Raw genomic sequence first — 16,674 nt, 5'->3', positions numbered from 1 at the left:
ACCTTGTTTCTGGTTGTTGAACAAAAGTTGAGATCCTGTGTGTCAACCTCTTAAAATGTCATGTGCTCTTGGGGAGTGAGGGAAACTGTAGATGCAGAATTCCCTTATGAAAACAGGGTTGTACCAAACCAAACCTCCTATGCAGTCGCTTAAATGTTGACGAAATGTTTCTAGATTAAGTGTCTGAGATCCACGTATTGTAATCATCACTGTGTATTGGTGTGTGTGTGTGTGTGTGTGTGTGTGTGTGTGTGTGTTCAGTAAATGGGATCCAAAACAGTCACACAGTCTAGTCCGCAACGTGTTCAAGATTTTCCCTGTAAAAGCAGAAAATAAGTCTCTTCTGTTTTCATTCCTTGTAAGTTCATACACTATAATCACCATAGTCTTCCGATAGCTTTCTTATTAAATGTAGTATCCAGAAATCTCTGATGTCTACTTACAAGTGAAGTACAAGGTTGACTTATAACATCATTTCTTTAAATGCCATGAGACAGCCAGGTGTGTGGCACATCAAGGTGTGACTTGAACACATGATAGGCCATGTGTTGGGCCCTGCAGAGAACATATGGCGCAAAGATTACTACAGTGCCACAGGGAAACATACTGTAGCACCTTGGACTGCAAAACAAACAAAAAACTGTGACTAAGATCTTAAAGTCATGTTTTGTTTTTTACCATATCAAACGACTAGCAGTACATCAAAATAGCTAGCCCTCCGTACCAAAATGCCTGAGTACAGATAGTGCCAAATTGAACAGTGTCAATCAAACGATATAGGCTGAGGGATTTTACAAAGCAAGAAGAAATCTCAGTAGGCTTCTACCACTGCAGCTGACTAGCCTCTGGATAACTCCCTGTCTAAATCCCCTGCTTTCTACCCCTAGAAACCCACATCTGATTGTGATTACTTGTGCAATCCAGCCACAATTAACCTTGTGGGAGAATTATTTGAATCCTACCCTATAGATTAAATTAGCAGAGCAACAGTGGAGATGAATCAGAGAGATCAGGCGAGCTCCACCACGCAGTATGACACAAGGTTCAAAGGCAGCGTTAAAGTAAACCACAAGCATATGGAGGTGCTTAGGGCTTGATGACAGTTATCGCATTGCATCTCATTTATATCAATGCAATGCAATCCTACATATGGATATAGATACACACAACACACAACACACAGCACACATTCCCTTCTACTTATTCAACCTCGAAACATAGGTGTTCTATTACATGAAGCATAACTTGATCAAAAGGGGTCCAGCTTGAAACACTTTATTTTTGGGAGGATATCATGCAACATAGAAAACATGTCCTCTATCTTTGAAAGGACCAGCAAATGATTACAAGGGCTCTTCCTGCAAGGGAGAAATATCCACTCCATTGAAAATAATTCAAGGCGGTGAACAAACAGAAACAACCGAAATATAATCCAGGTTTCACTTCATACTAGTCCCTGCACATGTAGCTTCAATGGTATTCCTCTAAGCAACTGTGTTTCACTGTTATTATACCAAACAGACAAGGAATTCTCAGAAACATCTGGGTGTCAAACTAGAATGGTCCAAATAAACACCATTGGTCACCATGTCAGCATATTTAGACATGTTGTTGTATAGTCAGTGCTATGGAATACTAGTTGTGAAAATAATGGTGTCTGGGGCCACTCATGTGATTAAAAGTCTGACTGATTACTTACCTAACTCAATTATGAACAGGTATTTTCTCCATAAGGTTTTCTGTGTTCTCCTGACAAAAGAAGGCGTGAAACATGTTTATGTAAGAGAATGACTGAGGCTGTTAACTATCGAGTCCTTGAGATATTTTACTCTTTCAGAATATCTAAGTACAGTGTAGTCCAGTGAACTTATTAAGAGTTGACCTTGTTGGTCACTTGTTGTCGGTATACCGCCTCCTCACACTCTATCACACTGTAATTGTGGGCAATTTATCTCCTGGCAGAATTGTGCAGCACACAGGAATACATTCTTTGTTCCAACTGGCTTAAACTGCAGAAGCCTGACTCATACACAGTGCTTGCCTATAGGAGTGAAGTTGTACTACTATAAGAAAAATGCTCAAAGGATAGTGCCACAGTGCCCTCTCGTGGAAAATATTGGAGCTTGCACGTTGTGGACACAATGAAAACATAATTGTCTGCTATAATCAGTTTTTATTTTGTGAAACAAATAAGCCATTATCTACATTTCTGCATAATGCTACAACAACCACCTGTGCAGACACCAACAGGTAACTGCGTGCATACATTAATTAACAATAAAACACTGTTATGTGACTTTGGCATAACAAGCTAATCCAGAAATTTGTCTAGTTTCTTCTGGATGTTGTCGAAAGCGTCCTTCCCCAGGTAGTCTGCCTGTCCTGACTCCCACAGTCTGCGATGTTCTAAGTCCTCCTTCTCCGTCTACCATGTCAGGAAACAACCCAAAAGATAGCAGACTTTGGATTCGGCATTCTGAGACGTTCTGTTCACAGTCAGCGTGCCAAAAACCATTGCAGATATTTGAAGATCAGAAGGAATCACCAACAGGGCCTTGGGTAGATTCTGTTGGTGTCTTGTTGCTTTGTGTGCCATTCATACAACAGCAGAGAATATTAGAAATAACTATACATTTTTTTTGTCATGCAGATTGAAGAAATTACACAAACTCTAACCGATAAATTAAAACTGTATATGTTTATGATAATGAACACTTGTGATTGCTAATATGGAACTACAGTCAACAGTGGGATTTATTTTTTTATTTTTTTGTTTAGTTAAACTCATGGTTAACATACTGTACCTCCTCTGTTTCAGGGTCTTTGTTGCTGTTATCGGTGACCTCTGACCTTTCCTCACTTTCAGGAGGGTCCTGAGTCTCTGTCCACTCTTCCACTCCTCCCTCCTCCTCCTCCAACAGCATGTCCTCTGGTTCTGTATGCTGCAGAAGTTAAACAAAACAACTTACCCTACAGACAACAACACAGTCAGACACTACCTTGAGCTTTTTCTGAATTGAGTAAAAAAAACGGTTTGTGGAAGTTTACTGTAAAATTGTAATTCAAGTCAAATAGTTTCAGTATGATTCCAGGCTTGTTTGAACAACATTGTTACTCATATGTGACTCAGACTGGCATCTGACAATGAGCCCAGAAAAAAATATATAGTCACACGATCTGTTTTGTGAGTCATGGTCATGGTTGCTCATGTTTGATGCACCAATGTGTGTCTCAAATGTTTTCCTGTTGAGTAAGCAGGAATGTATAAGTAAGCTTTATGTATAAGTAAGCTTATACATTCAAGAGAAAGGAGGACGTTAAAAGAATTCCACAGACAAACAAAACAGCATATTCTGTTCTACGGAAAAAGGTCAAATGAGCACCAAGACAAATGAAGAATCACGCCGACATGAAAAGAGGGATGGAAAGCAACAGCTGCAGGTCCGGACTCACACACACACACGCACACACTCACCATCTCCTTCAGTTTCACAGGTGAACTGGGCTCCTCTGGGGTCAACGTGAGATTTCTGAACAGCAAGTCTGAAATATTTTGGTTATCGATGAAGGACTCCTCAGCTTCTCTCTCCAGACTCTGCAAAACAAGAGTGATTAGTATGAGGGGGGAGACCTACCTTGGACAGGTAGGAGGAGTGTGGGGCACAAACACTGGACTGTGACCCCACTACTAAAAGCGGAACGCAAGTGCCACACAAGCCAATGCATATGTGGGATGCATATATTCGGTAAAGAACATGTGACGTCTATTCTCAAACAACACAGTGTAAATATTGACTTGGATGTTCCAATGTAGCATACCCACTTTTGTACCACATTATGCAAGACTGAGAGGCATGTTCTCTGTATGGCCTTTGCAATAGTATGTAACTGGGCAGTCTGTGTAAGTGGTGATATGAACAGCTAAATGAAACTTTTTTTCATGAAACGTTATCTGTCTGATCCACATGTCTATTTTGTATGAGACATTTAACCTTACGTCTTTCTGTTTCCCTGAGTCTTGACTGGGTTGACTAGGCGTGGTCTCTGTATGGGTCAGAAGGGGGACTGTATGGTCGAGGTATTCCTCCCACCACAGGCTGGTAAACTGACCGAGGGAAGGGCTCATGCTTCCATCTATCTGGGAGGTTGAGCGTAAATGCCACGGCTTGACCGAGCCGAGGAAATGGACTATCTTAGCCTTGTGGCCATACCTGTGTGGAATCAAAGGTTCATCATAATACAAGATTTAACAGAAAGTACACGTTGTGAAGCAACAGCTGGTGAGTCCTGAGGTGTGAGCTGTTTACTGACACTCACTGTTTGAAAGCAGGTAGGTAGGTGTAGACAGCATTGGCGTTGAGGTTGTAGAGAAATGAAAGGTGTTTGCTGATGTCTTTAACAGCCCAGTCATTGAAAAACGTGTTAAGGAGTCCTTGGTCCCCTCCTAAAAATCAACAAATAAATACAGTATGACACTGCTCTAGTTTATCTACAAACTACTTGTAATTCAATGAATATCCAACATGTAGCCTGGAGCGTCATCACAGTCAACGCCTCAAAGTAAAAAATTAAGTATTTCAAAGTTCAGACTGTCCGAGTGTCTGACCATCAAAGCTTCCATGTTGTTGTGCATGTTGCATTAGCCTGGCGTGGGTGTCCATAGAAGGCCTGAAGACAAACACTCCTGAGTTAAAGCAGTCTGGCCAGCCGGGGTCAGGAGCAGCAGAGAAGTCCTCACGCTCAAACAGATCGTCCACGTTACAAAGCACCTACAGGTGGAGAGGAAGACATGGTGCAAGGGGAAAATATAAACAACAGCCCCGCAAAGTCCTCTCATCTTTAATTCAGTGGTGTCCAGTATAATGGATGTGAGATGATTTTGAAAATGTATACATGAATACATATGGGAAATATATGACAGAGAGTGAGAGGAAAGTAAGAGGAAGAGAACAGTATATTTGACTGACAGTTGAATATCTATAGCCTGGGGTTTGTTATGTTTATGGATGTGCTGGACGAGGGTTCTAACTCGTCAGTTGAACATTTTACATGAACTTGTGGCCTCCCAGATGATGTTGTTTACTTGGCCATGACATTCAAACATGCCCGCTGCTCAACATGAGAAAGTTGTGTTATTTGTCTTTACAGAGCAAATACAGGCTTTACAGGCGGCTCAGTACATGGTGGGTCAGTCCTAATATCAGTGTTGAGTATCAATTCAAACATACACGTGTTTGAGTTCATGAGACACTAAACTCAACTACTGAAATGTAAGACATTATTAAGTAGGTAGGACATGTTACAGAAATATTTATACTTTTTTTTTTACATGAAAATAAAAGCAACTTAAGTTAATTTAGGTTAAGACAGATTTATTGAATCTGTTCATATTAATATTCCAAATAAAATTGTTAATGTAATCAATCATAAACCATACAAATTTCTGTAATATGCAAATAACACACAGGAAGTCCATCCAATGCTGTTTTAATTATCAAGTAGGTTAAATATAATAGTATAATAATAATGTGGAGTATAATAAACATGTGGTAAACTCACCAGTGTGTCTGCATCCAGGAACACACACTTGCTGTACTGGGTGAGGGTCCAGCAGTGGAGCTTGGTGAAGGTGACCCCTAGCTCCGGTCGGCCCAGCCAGGATAGGTGAGCCTGGTCCCTGCTGTCCAGAACATCCACCATCAGCACATCGTCAAACACCTGGCCCAGGGCACGCCTACAGAGAGGGGGGAAGGGGGAGGAGGAGGAAAGAAGGAAGGAAAGGAGGAAGGAAGGAAGAATCTCACAATAGTGCCATACACTTTGATCCTGTACATTGCATTGTAAAAAGCTGTAGACCTAAGATAGGCAGATACAGTGAGAGGTAAGACAAGAGGATCGGTATGATTGTCAGACTCACATGAATTACAGTTTAAAGTGACACTATCCACTGTTCTAACGCCGTTCTAGACGTAGAAATGTTGTACCGTGCTTCCACAGAGACGTTGGGTGAGACCATTGCGACAAGCTGGCGGGTTGTCCCGTGGCGCCGCAGACTCCGACCCACCGCCATGGCCCCCATGCAGTAGGCATCTGTGGTGGCCAAGGTAACGTAGGCCTGTGGAGCTGGAGAGACGGTGAGGGGAGGGGGGGCAGGGAAGAGGAGGGGGCAGGAAAGGGAGGGAAGGGCAGGTAGGCAAGAAGGGAGTAAGTCATCTGGAAATGAAGTCCTTGGTAAGCCACAGCAGACTAATGTCCCAAAGGCTCCGACTTCATCTGTGATTCGCTTGCCGTCTAACCTTTCATTCGACCGCTGCCTCCTGGGCTCAGCCAGTGGCATCAGATTTCAATTGTGACACTTTGCTCTGGCAGGTAATGCCGTACATCCAATGTGGGTCAGTAAGCTTGCTATAATTAAACACCTCGTCAGGCTGACAGAACAGTTCAGGACCACATCTTTGTGAGGTTTTCCAGTGTGCATGCATTGCAGAAAAATCTAGTCACCAGACTTCCTGTTTAATGTCTTAAAGGGGTTTTAGTGGTCTCTTGTTCAATTCCTAAAAGTAGTTCCTAAAAACATTCTGACACATATGGGTAGACAACAGTACAGGAATCAACACATACCTGACATGGCTGGTATCCAAGTTGTTGTAAAACTTTAGGCCAGGTGACAAAAACCACAGCACCCTCTGAAAGAAAGAAACTGCCAAAAACTGTTTCCCCAAACCTCAAAAAGACTGTATAGTATAATTCAATGGTAATAGTCCACTAAATGTGTAAATCACACAAATACCTGTCAACCTAAGGGGACAATGCAAATGAATAAACTAGTCAAACCCATTTCTGTTATTAAAATAAATATTACGTCTACGACAAAAGCGTTTCAAACGCAAAAGGTATGAGGCAGTATTGGTGGCCTGAGCTGTCACCTAGGCTAAGCACACAGCCACACAGATTCATCTCCAGCTTTTATAGGGGAAGCTTGAGCAAATCAGAGACCGTCTATTTGAGTTTTCGGTCATGTGGTCAGTCCATTGGTCATTCAACTAGATGCAAAACCTGTTTAAAAAAGTATTGTGCAAGACATCAAACAACACTAACATTCTGAAACTATGTATACTGGTAACCCAGGTCTGTCTGTTATACATGTCAGTATAACAACAAAAGCAGTGTGTAAGAGCTACATTAACCCTGCAGAGCTCAAATTCAAGAACAAAAATAAATGATAATAATAAATCTCAAAACAAATTTATTGGCAGCATCTTGTACAATCATATTGCTTTACAGTTCTAAATTCCCCAGAAATTAAGTACTAAATTAAAACTAAACTAACAAACAAACAATCATATTTACCATAAAGCCAACAAACAATGAGTGCATTTGGTAAATAAAGGGGTAAATGAACCGTAAGAAATTATCTTGAAGTATTTACAGCCGGAGATCATCATCACACACCCTGTTTTAACATCAAATCTAAAGCAATCCTACGCACTATGAACAAAAACTAAAACTAGTATAATGTGAACACAAACATAAATCACAACCATGTCTCAGTAGAAATGGCCTTTTGCCAAATTCTGTTTCATGTGCGTAAACTATCTCTTTCCACACTATCAAGTGGCAGGCACCAAAATGACAAGTCTACCTATCCAATTCATGCATTGAGACACTTTTCATAATTCATATTTAACATAAAATAGTACATAAATCCTTCCACTGACTTTTAATCCAGTTTTTATAAATATAAAAATAGGCCCTTTATATGATTTCAGATGTCGAGTGTCATTTAACATAAGAATCGCAAATCACAGGTAAAACATCTATGGTGCACCAATGAAACAACATAAATGAACAAACTGCAGGTGGCATATTACACAATGTAATAATACCAACGATCTGCAAACAAGAGTATATTTGTCGTTACAAAAATTGCACCGTCAAATGAGAGACATATGCATACTTATTTTGTAGTAAAGAAGCCAGTAAACACAAAAGCATGCTAGTACAAAATCATGTAAATTATTTCAAAACTTTCTGCGATAAACATCAAGGGGTTTACACAGTTAAAGAAATATCATAAAGTAATGTAACATTTTCCAAACATTAGGCTAACACAATTAAAAATTAAAATTAAAATTGTCACTGAAACCATAAATAGTCAACGTTGGTTTGTAGAATCGGAAGCTGTGCCAACTAAAGGCAAATTAGGACGATGCCCTCAGCAAGTTGCTAAGAACTGTAAAAACAGAGACACAGTTAAGTAGCCGGTTGTTGCAGTAACATGATAACAAACACAATTTGAGTAGTAATATTTAAGTTACAGATGCATGGATTTGTCTGGCTGTCTGGCCTACCTTGAGGTTCAGACTGAGCTCCTTGATGGGTCTTGCCACGCTCTGGGTCTTCACCTGGGAGGAGAAAAATGTGTATTGCAAATGTATTGATACAACAGGCTATAGCATGTAGAGAAGAGTTTAAGGAAGATTTAAAAATACTCACCTCCCTGAACTTTGAAACACAGTTTCTTCTTTTGGTAGGCAAAGTAGCTAGACGCTGCTCCAAGAAGAGCCATTCCTATTGCACTCGCTATGCCTGCAATCTGACCCGGAGCAGCTTCTATATCAGAAGAAGAAGAACTGCTTATTTGGTCAGGGCTAACTTGCAAAATACCTCCACAAGGTGGCAGTCAACCTTTGTTTCAAATGGCAAATAATGCTGTCGTGAATTATGCAGAGACGTACATGTATTTTAGAGTTGTTCTTTAAAACATCTGCAGATTACTTGCGACAACTGGTAACAATTTCCACATATATATATATTTTTTTTAAAGGTCAAACCAAACCTCAGTGTTCCACTAGCCTTTGTTAAAACAGACAACGCCCTAGCCCAAGGCCACAACACAATGCAGTCATGCACAAGGGGATCACAGTGAGAAAACACTTTTTGCAGGATTGAACACAGTCTCCTTACAAAAGAAAACAGTACTTTCAAAGTGGGAAACCATTTTGAAAACGTGGTGAGTCACAGGGCAGTGTCCTGTGATGGGAGCACTATGCAAAAACAAGGCGTTGCCTGGAAAAATCCCTCGTAACTTGCTACTGCTATAGAAAGCTTTAGGCTAACTTCATAAGTCAGATAACTTTCTCACACAGGCGTGCAACATTCTCAAAGTGCCAAGCATAGGATTTGCTAATCACCGCCCAGTGTGTGCTTTGTACACATAATCCACTGAGAAAACGATAAATCAAAACACAGGGCAGTCAGAACGTTTAACAGGTTTTATTAAGACCAAAAGAACAACACACAACGACAACCCAGGCTCATTCAAGTTCTCAAACACAAGCAACCGCTCTTCTAAAACCAATCTAATACCAACCACACCAAATTGTGTTTTGGAAAAAAGCATACAGAAAGGTATCCTGGTAAAATTATACAGACTGGCAAGCAAGACAAATGTATTCACCACCACAAACATATTTCTCTATTATCAATAACAACAACACAATATACTGAACATGAAACAACTCCATAAGGCAAACTATAGTCCAGTTTGGCAGATAGGGTTACCCCATATGATTTAAGGAGCTTAAAGCTAGCACCACGTGGAGAACGTCAAGGTGTGTTCTGCACTTGTCAAAACGTGTCAAATCCTTCACCTGTGTTTGGACTTCATGTAACGTGAGGAATGTCTGCAGACCAGAGCTGACAGGGGGAAGGGCTGCTGTAGCTTCAGAGTGAGAATTAACAGCAGCTATGGTAGGGAAAGGGATGTTTTTTCAGATCAAAATGAACCCAAGGGCCTTCTTAGCTGTCCAACATTTCTGTCACTTCAGCTGGTCTATCTTCAAGCATTTCATATTTAAAAGGCTTGTGTTAACACCATTGTGAAACAGTATCTTAATATTTGTCTGTATTTGCCAGACATTGATGTTTCCTTCAGTATCAAAATGGAATGTTGAGGCATATTATTTACAACTTCAGCAGACATGGGCAATTATGTATTGTATGCCTTCAGTGAAAATAGTAGTCATCACTGGATCATGAACAACTACAGTGTGTAGAATAGTGAAGACAATAAAAAAAACTTTTTGACTGACAGCAGTCAGCTTGACCTTGTACGAGTACTTTGGAGCCATTTCTCTCTTTACTCCCAACCCTGCTTCACTGATATTTTAAATAATGGCTCATAAATGGTTCTAACAACCATTGACCGAACACATGTTCAGGTGTAATCAATCACGTGATAAACATGTATGATAAAAAATCACATCAAAAAGAAAAAAGGAAGGGTGGGGTGTTGACGGGTGACTCACCCAGTCCATCAAGAGAAAACAAACCCTTTTCCATATCTGACAGAAGTCATTATTATAACAGAAGAACGCACAGTTGTACAGTTTGTTCTGGGTTTCAAAAGAAACTCAAAAGCCTAGATCCCAAGAAAACTATACACCCTACACAGTCCTACCCAAGGAGCAAACAGAAAAGGCCAGGGCTTCCAGAGAGCCATCAAGACTCACTGGCCCACTTCAAACAGTTCATTGGCTCTCTCTAACAGGGGTTTCACTACACGTTTCAAGTTGTTTATCCAAACTTGGACCTCCGCTGGCATGTTAGCATCTAGAAGCTTCAGGAACTGGCCCCACAGATGATCTAGATCTGCAATGACACACAATTACAGCTAGATTTTAGGACAGCCCACTAAAGCCAGTCAGAGTTCAAATCCATATGCAAACCAATGCCATTTCCCAAAGAGTCCATATCGAGCCATTTGTCTAATTTCTTCATAAAGATAGTCCTATTTAGCCTCTTTGCTCATCATCAGACCAAAAACCTAAAGGATGCTAACCAAACTAACTTATAATATCAACAAAACAAAAATGTAACAAACTTAAGCAGAATAGGCCTGGATGATACAAACCCAAAGCTCATCATCTTAATGTGACATATTTTCGAACCATTCTGTCTTTTTATGGTTTAATGGCAGAACAGTCAACAATGGGGTCTTTTTATGATCATATCAAATCACCAGGTTAAGATTGTAGAATGCTGTATAAGGAGCCCAATTAATACACCAATATCACCAGACAGAAAGCACTGAAGTCACAACCACAATGAATATCTTTAGAACAAAGCACACGGGATAGGAAAGATGACTGACACCATTGGCACAGAACGTTATCTAGGAAGGGCTAGGCCATGTTACACAATGTCTGCAGTGTCCCTGGTAGCTACTTTCAGATGTCAGAGTTGAACTTAATTTAGCATGTTTTATGTTATTCCAGTTACTTTTGCCCCCAAAGTTTCTAGTTCCAGTTAATTGGCTAGATTCAGTTTTAGTAAATTATTTTAAAAAACTAATGTCAACTGAAACAACTGATACACATATAGTAGCACTCAGTGTTCTGCCCTTTGACATTATGGCTATAACGGGAGCAGTATTAAAAACAAAGGAAAGGATGAGACAGAACCAGTGCAAGAATGCCCTTCAACAGAACAGTAGAGAAAATGACTCAATTTACCTTGAGGTTGATCTGCACCACCTCCTGCAAAATCAGATAGAAATCCTTGTACATTATGTACAACAACTGACTGTACATCTCATCAACAGTACCTAGTTTCTATTATAAATCAAACAAATGTATAATTTCATAAACAGTTACCCTGGTTGGAGCCAGGGTCACTGGCACGTCCTGAAATTCAAACAACACAGAGCTAAATGAGGCATTCACACTTGGAGTCGGTTAAATCTCATTTTTGTTGACTTCCATTCTTTGTGGATGGAGATGCATGCTGTGTAATATTCTGCACATGTTGTGGAGATACAGTCAAGAGCAATGCTAACTAATTAGTCAGTCAAATCTTGCACCAAATCTTATAATAAAAACGGCCTTTAGGGGCTGAATGATTCCTAGTTACTGTGATGACAAGTTAGTGAAGTTCAGCCTCCACACTCTTTAGAGAATCATGCAGAATCAAATTGGACTACCAGGCATATGGGAACAATTAAATTGGGAACATTTTTTCATTCCCATTTTCCTTTGTGAAGCCCAAGTAATTACTTCCATACTCTTCCAGTTTCAGTGAGTAAGAGAGAGAAATACTCGGGTTTCAATGGAGAATAGCTGTGTTTTCATTCTCTGGTGTAAAATAAATTAACCGAACAGTAATTACTTTTCAATAGTAACACCATGAGGGTTCTCTTTCCAATTAGAAATTGGAAAATCTTAGTTCACATACCTGAACAGAGACTACACAGCAATTAAAGGTGATACTGATGGTCCAAATCAATCAAGTCAGTTTTTTTTTTCTCCCCTTAATCCCTCAGCCACTTTTTGTGAAGTTTTGTAATTGGATGTGATGTAATGCACATGCACATCCTAGGAGCAGTTCGCTCATGTGTTGCTCTGTGAAAGGGAAATTGAGATGCTTGTGGTAATTGTCATCAATAAAAAGGTCTTACCTCCCGGTTTGCCTCCATCAGGCTTGTACTCATTATCATTGCCTATGTCAAAAAGGTCCCCGTCATCAAAGGAGCCCCCTCCTAGAAGATCCGTTGAGTCATGTTGATGGGATGGATAGGGTATGATCATTCATTAACCAATCAACCAAGGACCAATGGTTTGATTATTATCTGAAAACTGTGACTTACCAGTGCCTCCACTTTTAGGTGGAACAACAGCAGGTTTGTCAGGCTTTGGGTCTATGGATGATAGTTACTTCAGTATCCTGATATTTCACTACAAGCTAGTAATCACAGACTCAACCGACGGGTAAGAAGCACAGGAAGGATTCAAATCACAATCACAAATATTGCAGATTCATGAAAGCCGCCACCAAGTATTCCTCATAATGATGCCAGGATACAACAGAGTGAAGCCATGAGCCAAACCACCAAGAACCATGAACCCTGAACCCTGGAGGATCTCCTCACTAGGTCACCTGTCACCAGCAAAGACTTTACCTGGACCAAGAGCATCCTCTAGATCAAAGCCATCAATTCCACCTAAGAATGAATAATTTCACAGGGGAGAAAGGGGCTGTATGATTTCATCACACTTCTTTGTTCTTCCTATCCAAGCTCATCACTGGCATTCAATATTGTAGTCTTACAATAGAAATCTGACTCATGTACTGATGGGATTTTGATCATTTGAGTTAAGATCAAATTTTAGAGGGGTTATGATCTTACTACAAAAGGTATAGAACTGAAGTATGGCTCAGCTACGGTCCACGTTTGTGTACGAGTCATTTTTTTCTATTTGTATTTTGATCGTACTAGACACAAAAATAATTGTTCTCCGGTCGCTGTTCATGAGCGCATGCTTTACGTACCTCCAGACGGTTTCTTTGGATCTGGTTTCTTCGGCTCTACAGTTGCAGGTTTAGATTAAGATTGGAATGTTTAGTGAAAGATGTGATACAGTCAGACAACACACATGTTAATCATACTAGACATTCTAAAGTAAAGTACCAACAAAATTTTAAAAATTCTATGAATCCAACATTATTTAACCATGCAAGATCACTGCGAGTGTTAGTCAGCAAAAATATTCAGTACAAAATTAAAATGAATAAAATACAAATGTGTGTAAGGTGTTACCATTGTCAAAGGCGTCCAAAATATTGAAGTCATCTAAAATGAAAAAGCATTTTAGTAATGGTACTTGTACTTAAAGTGAAAACCCCAGTGAGTGTATATAGATACAGTATCTCCAGACCATGGACGCATACACTTACCACCTCCAGCTCCACCATCCTTAGGGGGTGGGGCCACTGGTTTCTTTGTCACAGTGTCTAAAAAGAGAACATTTAAAAACTCAAGCCCAATCATTGCCTTGTTCTCTGTCTTCTCTTTCTATGATTGAGCAAAAAAAAATCTGACATGTAATACAAAGTCATTCAAGAAACAGGAAGGTCAAGGTTAGACCTAAATGTACTCATTTGCTGCTTTACCTGGGCCAAATGCATCGAAAAGATCAAAGCCATCTGGAAAAAAATAAAATAAATTCAGAAATCAAAATATCATTTGTGTATTTGACAAGATGTATCAGGTGTTTCATGCTTTCGATGTAAACAGTAGAACTTATCTTAATATAGTAGGCCAGTATTAATACTGTCTCTGAGGAGTAACAAAATAGGATAACACAATGTGTGGGCAAACGAATGGTGTTACGAGTCCTATGTTCTTTAGTGTAACAGGGAGCTTCTTTATATCAGTGGTAACATAGCATTGACAGTCCCATACCAGTATCTTTGGGCTTTGCTGGAGTAGGATCTGGATCTGGATCTAAGGAAAACAGACAAAGCTTACGGTCATTCACCATCTGTAACCAATAAAACGCAAACATAATGAAACCTTTCCTGTGATCCATGACTAATAATTTCTGAAGCAACTACTTTGAGCAACAAGGCAGGATGCACCCATAAACAAATCACAACACATGTAACCAAAACAGACACATAAAGTCTGATCTAGCAACTCACCACCCAAAGCATCCAACAGATCAAAGTCTGGAAGAAAAGGAGCATCATTAATACCAGGTAAACAAAAGAAAGTATCTGTTGCTATTTTACCTGAAATTATCTGTCATGAAATGATTGAATCACACGACGACCACAGATTAACAGTTAACTTAAATTGTATAGATCCTGTTGATTTTTCCATTTGTCTTGGAAAGTCAGCAGCACCACTGCCGAACTTTAACTGAAATTCAACTACATTTTGTGCCATACATCTGAATAGCATGCAGTACAGTGGCTTTGGATTAACCAGGGTCATTGCCCCCCAAAAAATAATTTTGTTAAAGTATAAATAAAAAATACTGGCATTGGCTATAAATTAAATATCAAGATGGCTACACTTTCCTGCAGAATATGCAGGTCTGCTCTTATTTTGACTCTCATACATGCTTTGTAAATGTGTGCCCCCCTTGTGAAAAAAAAATGCCCCCGCCATTTAATTCGTTCTGGAGCCAAGTCTGGGATTAACCCATCTGCTAACTTATTAAAAATACAGCCTGTGTTTGGACTTTGCATGAGGTCTCAGTGTTTGTTATGATGTGCAATGTCTACCGTTACTATGGAGAGTTTGGGTAAGGAAGGTTAGAAAAATGCCATGCCAACTGTTACTACAACTTGGGGTTGAATGAGTCATGTTGAAACTGAAGCACTGCCTCTTGTGGGTTTAACAACAGTCCTTCCTCTCTGACTAAAGGAAGTAATTTAGAACATCTGATAAAGAACCAAGCATAGCTAGAAAAGATGAAACAGAGGTCTAGTGAACCTCATAAAATAATAGCCTATTACACATTTAAAAAGGGCAATGAATGTTGTTGTTATATCTCATGGAGTTACACTCCATCTGCAGCTAAGGGGTATTTAAATGCTGAGGGACTTATTCCAATATGAACGCATTGGGGCAAAGTTCTGATATTAAACGCGGTTTCATCTGTTGGGTCTGCGGTTTGAATCTATGTATCACATGACATCACTGAGACTGGTTCTGGGTAGCATGCCTGTGGTCAGCTCTACCCAATGCTGGCGCACGAAGGCCAGAAGACAGCCAGTCACGAAACGGAAAATATTTTTAGAATGCAATTTGCGACTTGACCCAGAAGACACTGAAGTTAAAGAGGTATTAAGAACATGTTGAATTTAAGGGTGCATATGAGCAACACAGATGTCGGCATGAACCTTTAATGTTATCAAACAGAGAATTAGCCTATGCATCATCTTTAAAATAGTTGGTAAGAAACACGTAAATACTGGGGTTTCACATTTTTGGAATATGAACACACCCTTGAGACTTTCCAAATCCTAACTACGATTGGTTTAACTAATTTGAGACTATCTGCCTGTTGTTTAAATATAGTTATACTACTGTAGCCAAGTAGGCTATGTGTGCATGTTGGTTACTTTTAAAATGTATGAGGATACATAAGGAAGTAGAATGAACAGATCTGTTTAAATTAACTTATTATATGGATCTGTGGGTCTTTTGGTTTAGCACCTTAGAAGGCACGGTAAAACAAGACATGGCGAATGGACCTGTGGGGTCTTTAAAATTACAAAATTATCACTTCATCGTTAACAACAGCGCCACGCTCGATATGTTTACAAATATTCTTACAAGAGTCTTACCTTGTGTATGTGTCCCAATAATAAGACTTACAAGCAGTGCAATCCTTAAGCAAAACGTCATGTCGACTGAAGGCTGCAGAAAAGTTACATAAAACTTCAATGTTAAAGGCTGCTGTTGTAAATTGTTTTTGCTCGAATTGTTTTCCTTTGATTAAGTCATTCGCTCAAATGTTTAGAAGAAAAGAAAAGTTTCCGGGGGTCAAGATCTGTAAAGACTGCTGCTCACATGCACAGTCCTTAACTCTCCTCAACCTTGCCGTAGTCAACTTAGTTTCCACTAGGCCGGGAGACACTGTGGGTGTGGCAATGTGGTAGTTCATAAAGGCGTGGTTGCTGAAGCCCCGTGTTTGTGGTCGAACCAATTAAAAAAGGTATACAATCCCATTGAACAGATCAGTCAAGTGAACTTTCAACCCGATACATCACGGCAAAACGATCCCATACAACATGAATGAGAAAACCTCATCCTAATTTTGCATTGTTATAAAAAAATATATGACGTTGTGTTTGTGTCAGTGTTTTCAGCCTGTAAATAGA

General features: G+C 39.8%; 2 protein-coding genes across 7 annotated transcripts; both read right to left on the bottom strand.

Moving 5' to 3' along the window:
• Nucleotides 1–2,189: 2,189 nt before the first annotated feature.
• gyg2 (glycogenin 2) lies at nt 2,190–6,852 on the bottom strand. 2 transcript variants are annotated; one of them, XM_062447477.1, is made up of 9 exons: nt 6,622–6,852; nt 5,985–6,123; nt 5,560–5,734; nt 4,607–4,769; nt 4,318–4,444; nt 3,998–4,211; nt 3,476–3,595; nt 2,805–2,942; nt 2,190–2,425 (listed from the first exon to the last, which is right to left on the bottom strand). In XM_062447477.1, the coding sequence occupies exons 1-9, from the start codon at nt 6,626–6,628 to the stop codon at nt 2,312–2,314; spliced, it is 1,197 nt and encodes a 398-aa protein (XP_062303461.1). In that variant the 5' UTR covers nt 6,629–6,852; the 3' UTR covers nt 2,190–2,311. The 2 variants fall into 2 exon arrangements, with proteins under 2 accessions (XP_062303461.1, XP_062303462.1); XM_062447478.1 differs by lacking the exon at nt 6,622–6,852 and having other exon boundaries at nt 2,192–2,425; nt 5,918–6,066.
• A 377-nt stretch (nt 6,853–7,229) lies between these two features.
• cd99 (CD99 molecule) lies at nt 7,230–16,444 on the bottom strand. 5 transcript variants are annotated; one of them, XM_062446338.1, is made up of 16 exons: nt 16,364–16,444; nt 16,138–16,210; nt 14,482–14,508; nt 14,243–14,284; nt 13,951–13,983; nt 13,735–13,791; nt 13,598–13,630; nt 13,330–13,365; nt 12,959–13,000; nt 12,647–12,697; nt 12,458–12,538; nt 11,658–11,687; nt 11,517–11,540; nt 8,497–8,613; nt 8,352–8,405; nt 7,230–8,233 (listed from the first exon to the last, which is right to left on the bottom strand). In XM_062446338.1, exons 2-16 carry the CDS (start codon nt 16,196–16,198, stop codon nt 8,202–8,204), a joined length of 720 nt encoding a protein of 239 aa, XP_062302322.1. In that variant the 5' UTR covers nt 16,199–16,210; nt 16,364–16,444; the 3' UTR covers nt 7,230–8,201. The 5 variants fall into 5 exon arrangements, with proteins under 5 accessions (XP_062302322.1, XP_062302323.1, XP_062302324.1 ...); XM_062446339.1 differs by lacking the exon at nt 11,658–11,687 and having other exon boundaries at nt 16,138–16,435; XM_062446340.1 differs by lacking the exon at nt 12,959–13,000 and having other exon boundaries at nt 16,138–16,434.
• Between the last annotated feature and the right edge of the window lie 230 nt (nt 16,445–16,674).

This window comes from Osmerus eperlanus, chromosome 21 (assembly GCF_963692335.1).
Source record: "Osmerus eperlanus chromosome 21, fOsmEpe2.1, whole genome shotgun sequence".
NCBI classification, from domain to species: domain Eukaryota; kingdom Metazoa; phylum Chordata; class Actinopteri; order Osmeriformes; family Osmeridae; genus Osmerus; species Osmerus eperlanus.
This window is presented reverse-complemented; position numbering and strand designations above follow the sequence as displayed.

What these genes read in the sequence shown, in the direction of transcription:
- gyg2 (XM_062447477.1), bottom strand. An exon ending in CTGTGAAACTGAAGGAGATG is followed by an intron (nt 2,943 to 3,475) that starts GTGAGTGTGTGC and finishes TAACTTCTGCAG; the next exon opens with CATACAGAACCAGAGGACAT. An exon ending in AAGACCCTGAAACAGAGGAG is followed by an intron (nt 2,426 to 2,804) that starts GTACAGTATGTT and finishes CTGACATGGTAG; the next exon opens with ACGGAGAAGGAGGACTTAGA.
- cd99 (XM_062446338.1), bottom strand. Translation starts at nt 16,198, where the DNA reads ATGACGTTTTGCTTAAGGATTGCACTGCTTGTAAGTCTTATTATTGGG. An exon ending in TATTGGGACACATACACAAG is followed by an intron (nt 14,509 to 16,137) that starts GTAAGACTCTTG and finishes CTTTTCTTCCAG; the next exon opens with ACTTTGATCTGTTGGATGCT. An exon ending in GGATGGTGGAGCTGGAGGTG is followed by an intron (nt 13,631 to 13,734) that starts GTAAGTGTATGC and finishes TTTTCATTTTAG; the next exon opens with ATGACTTCAATATTTTGGAC.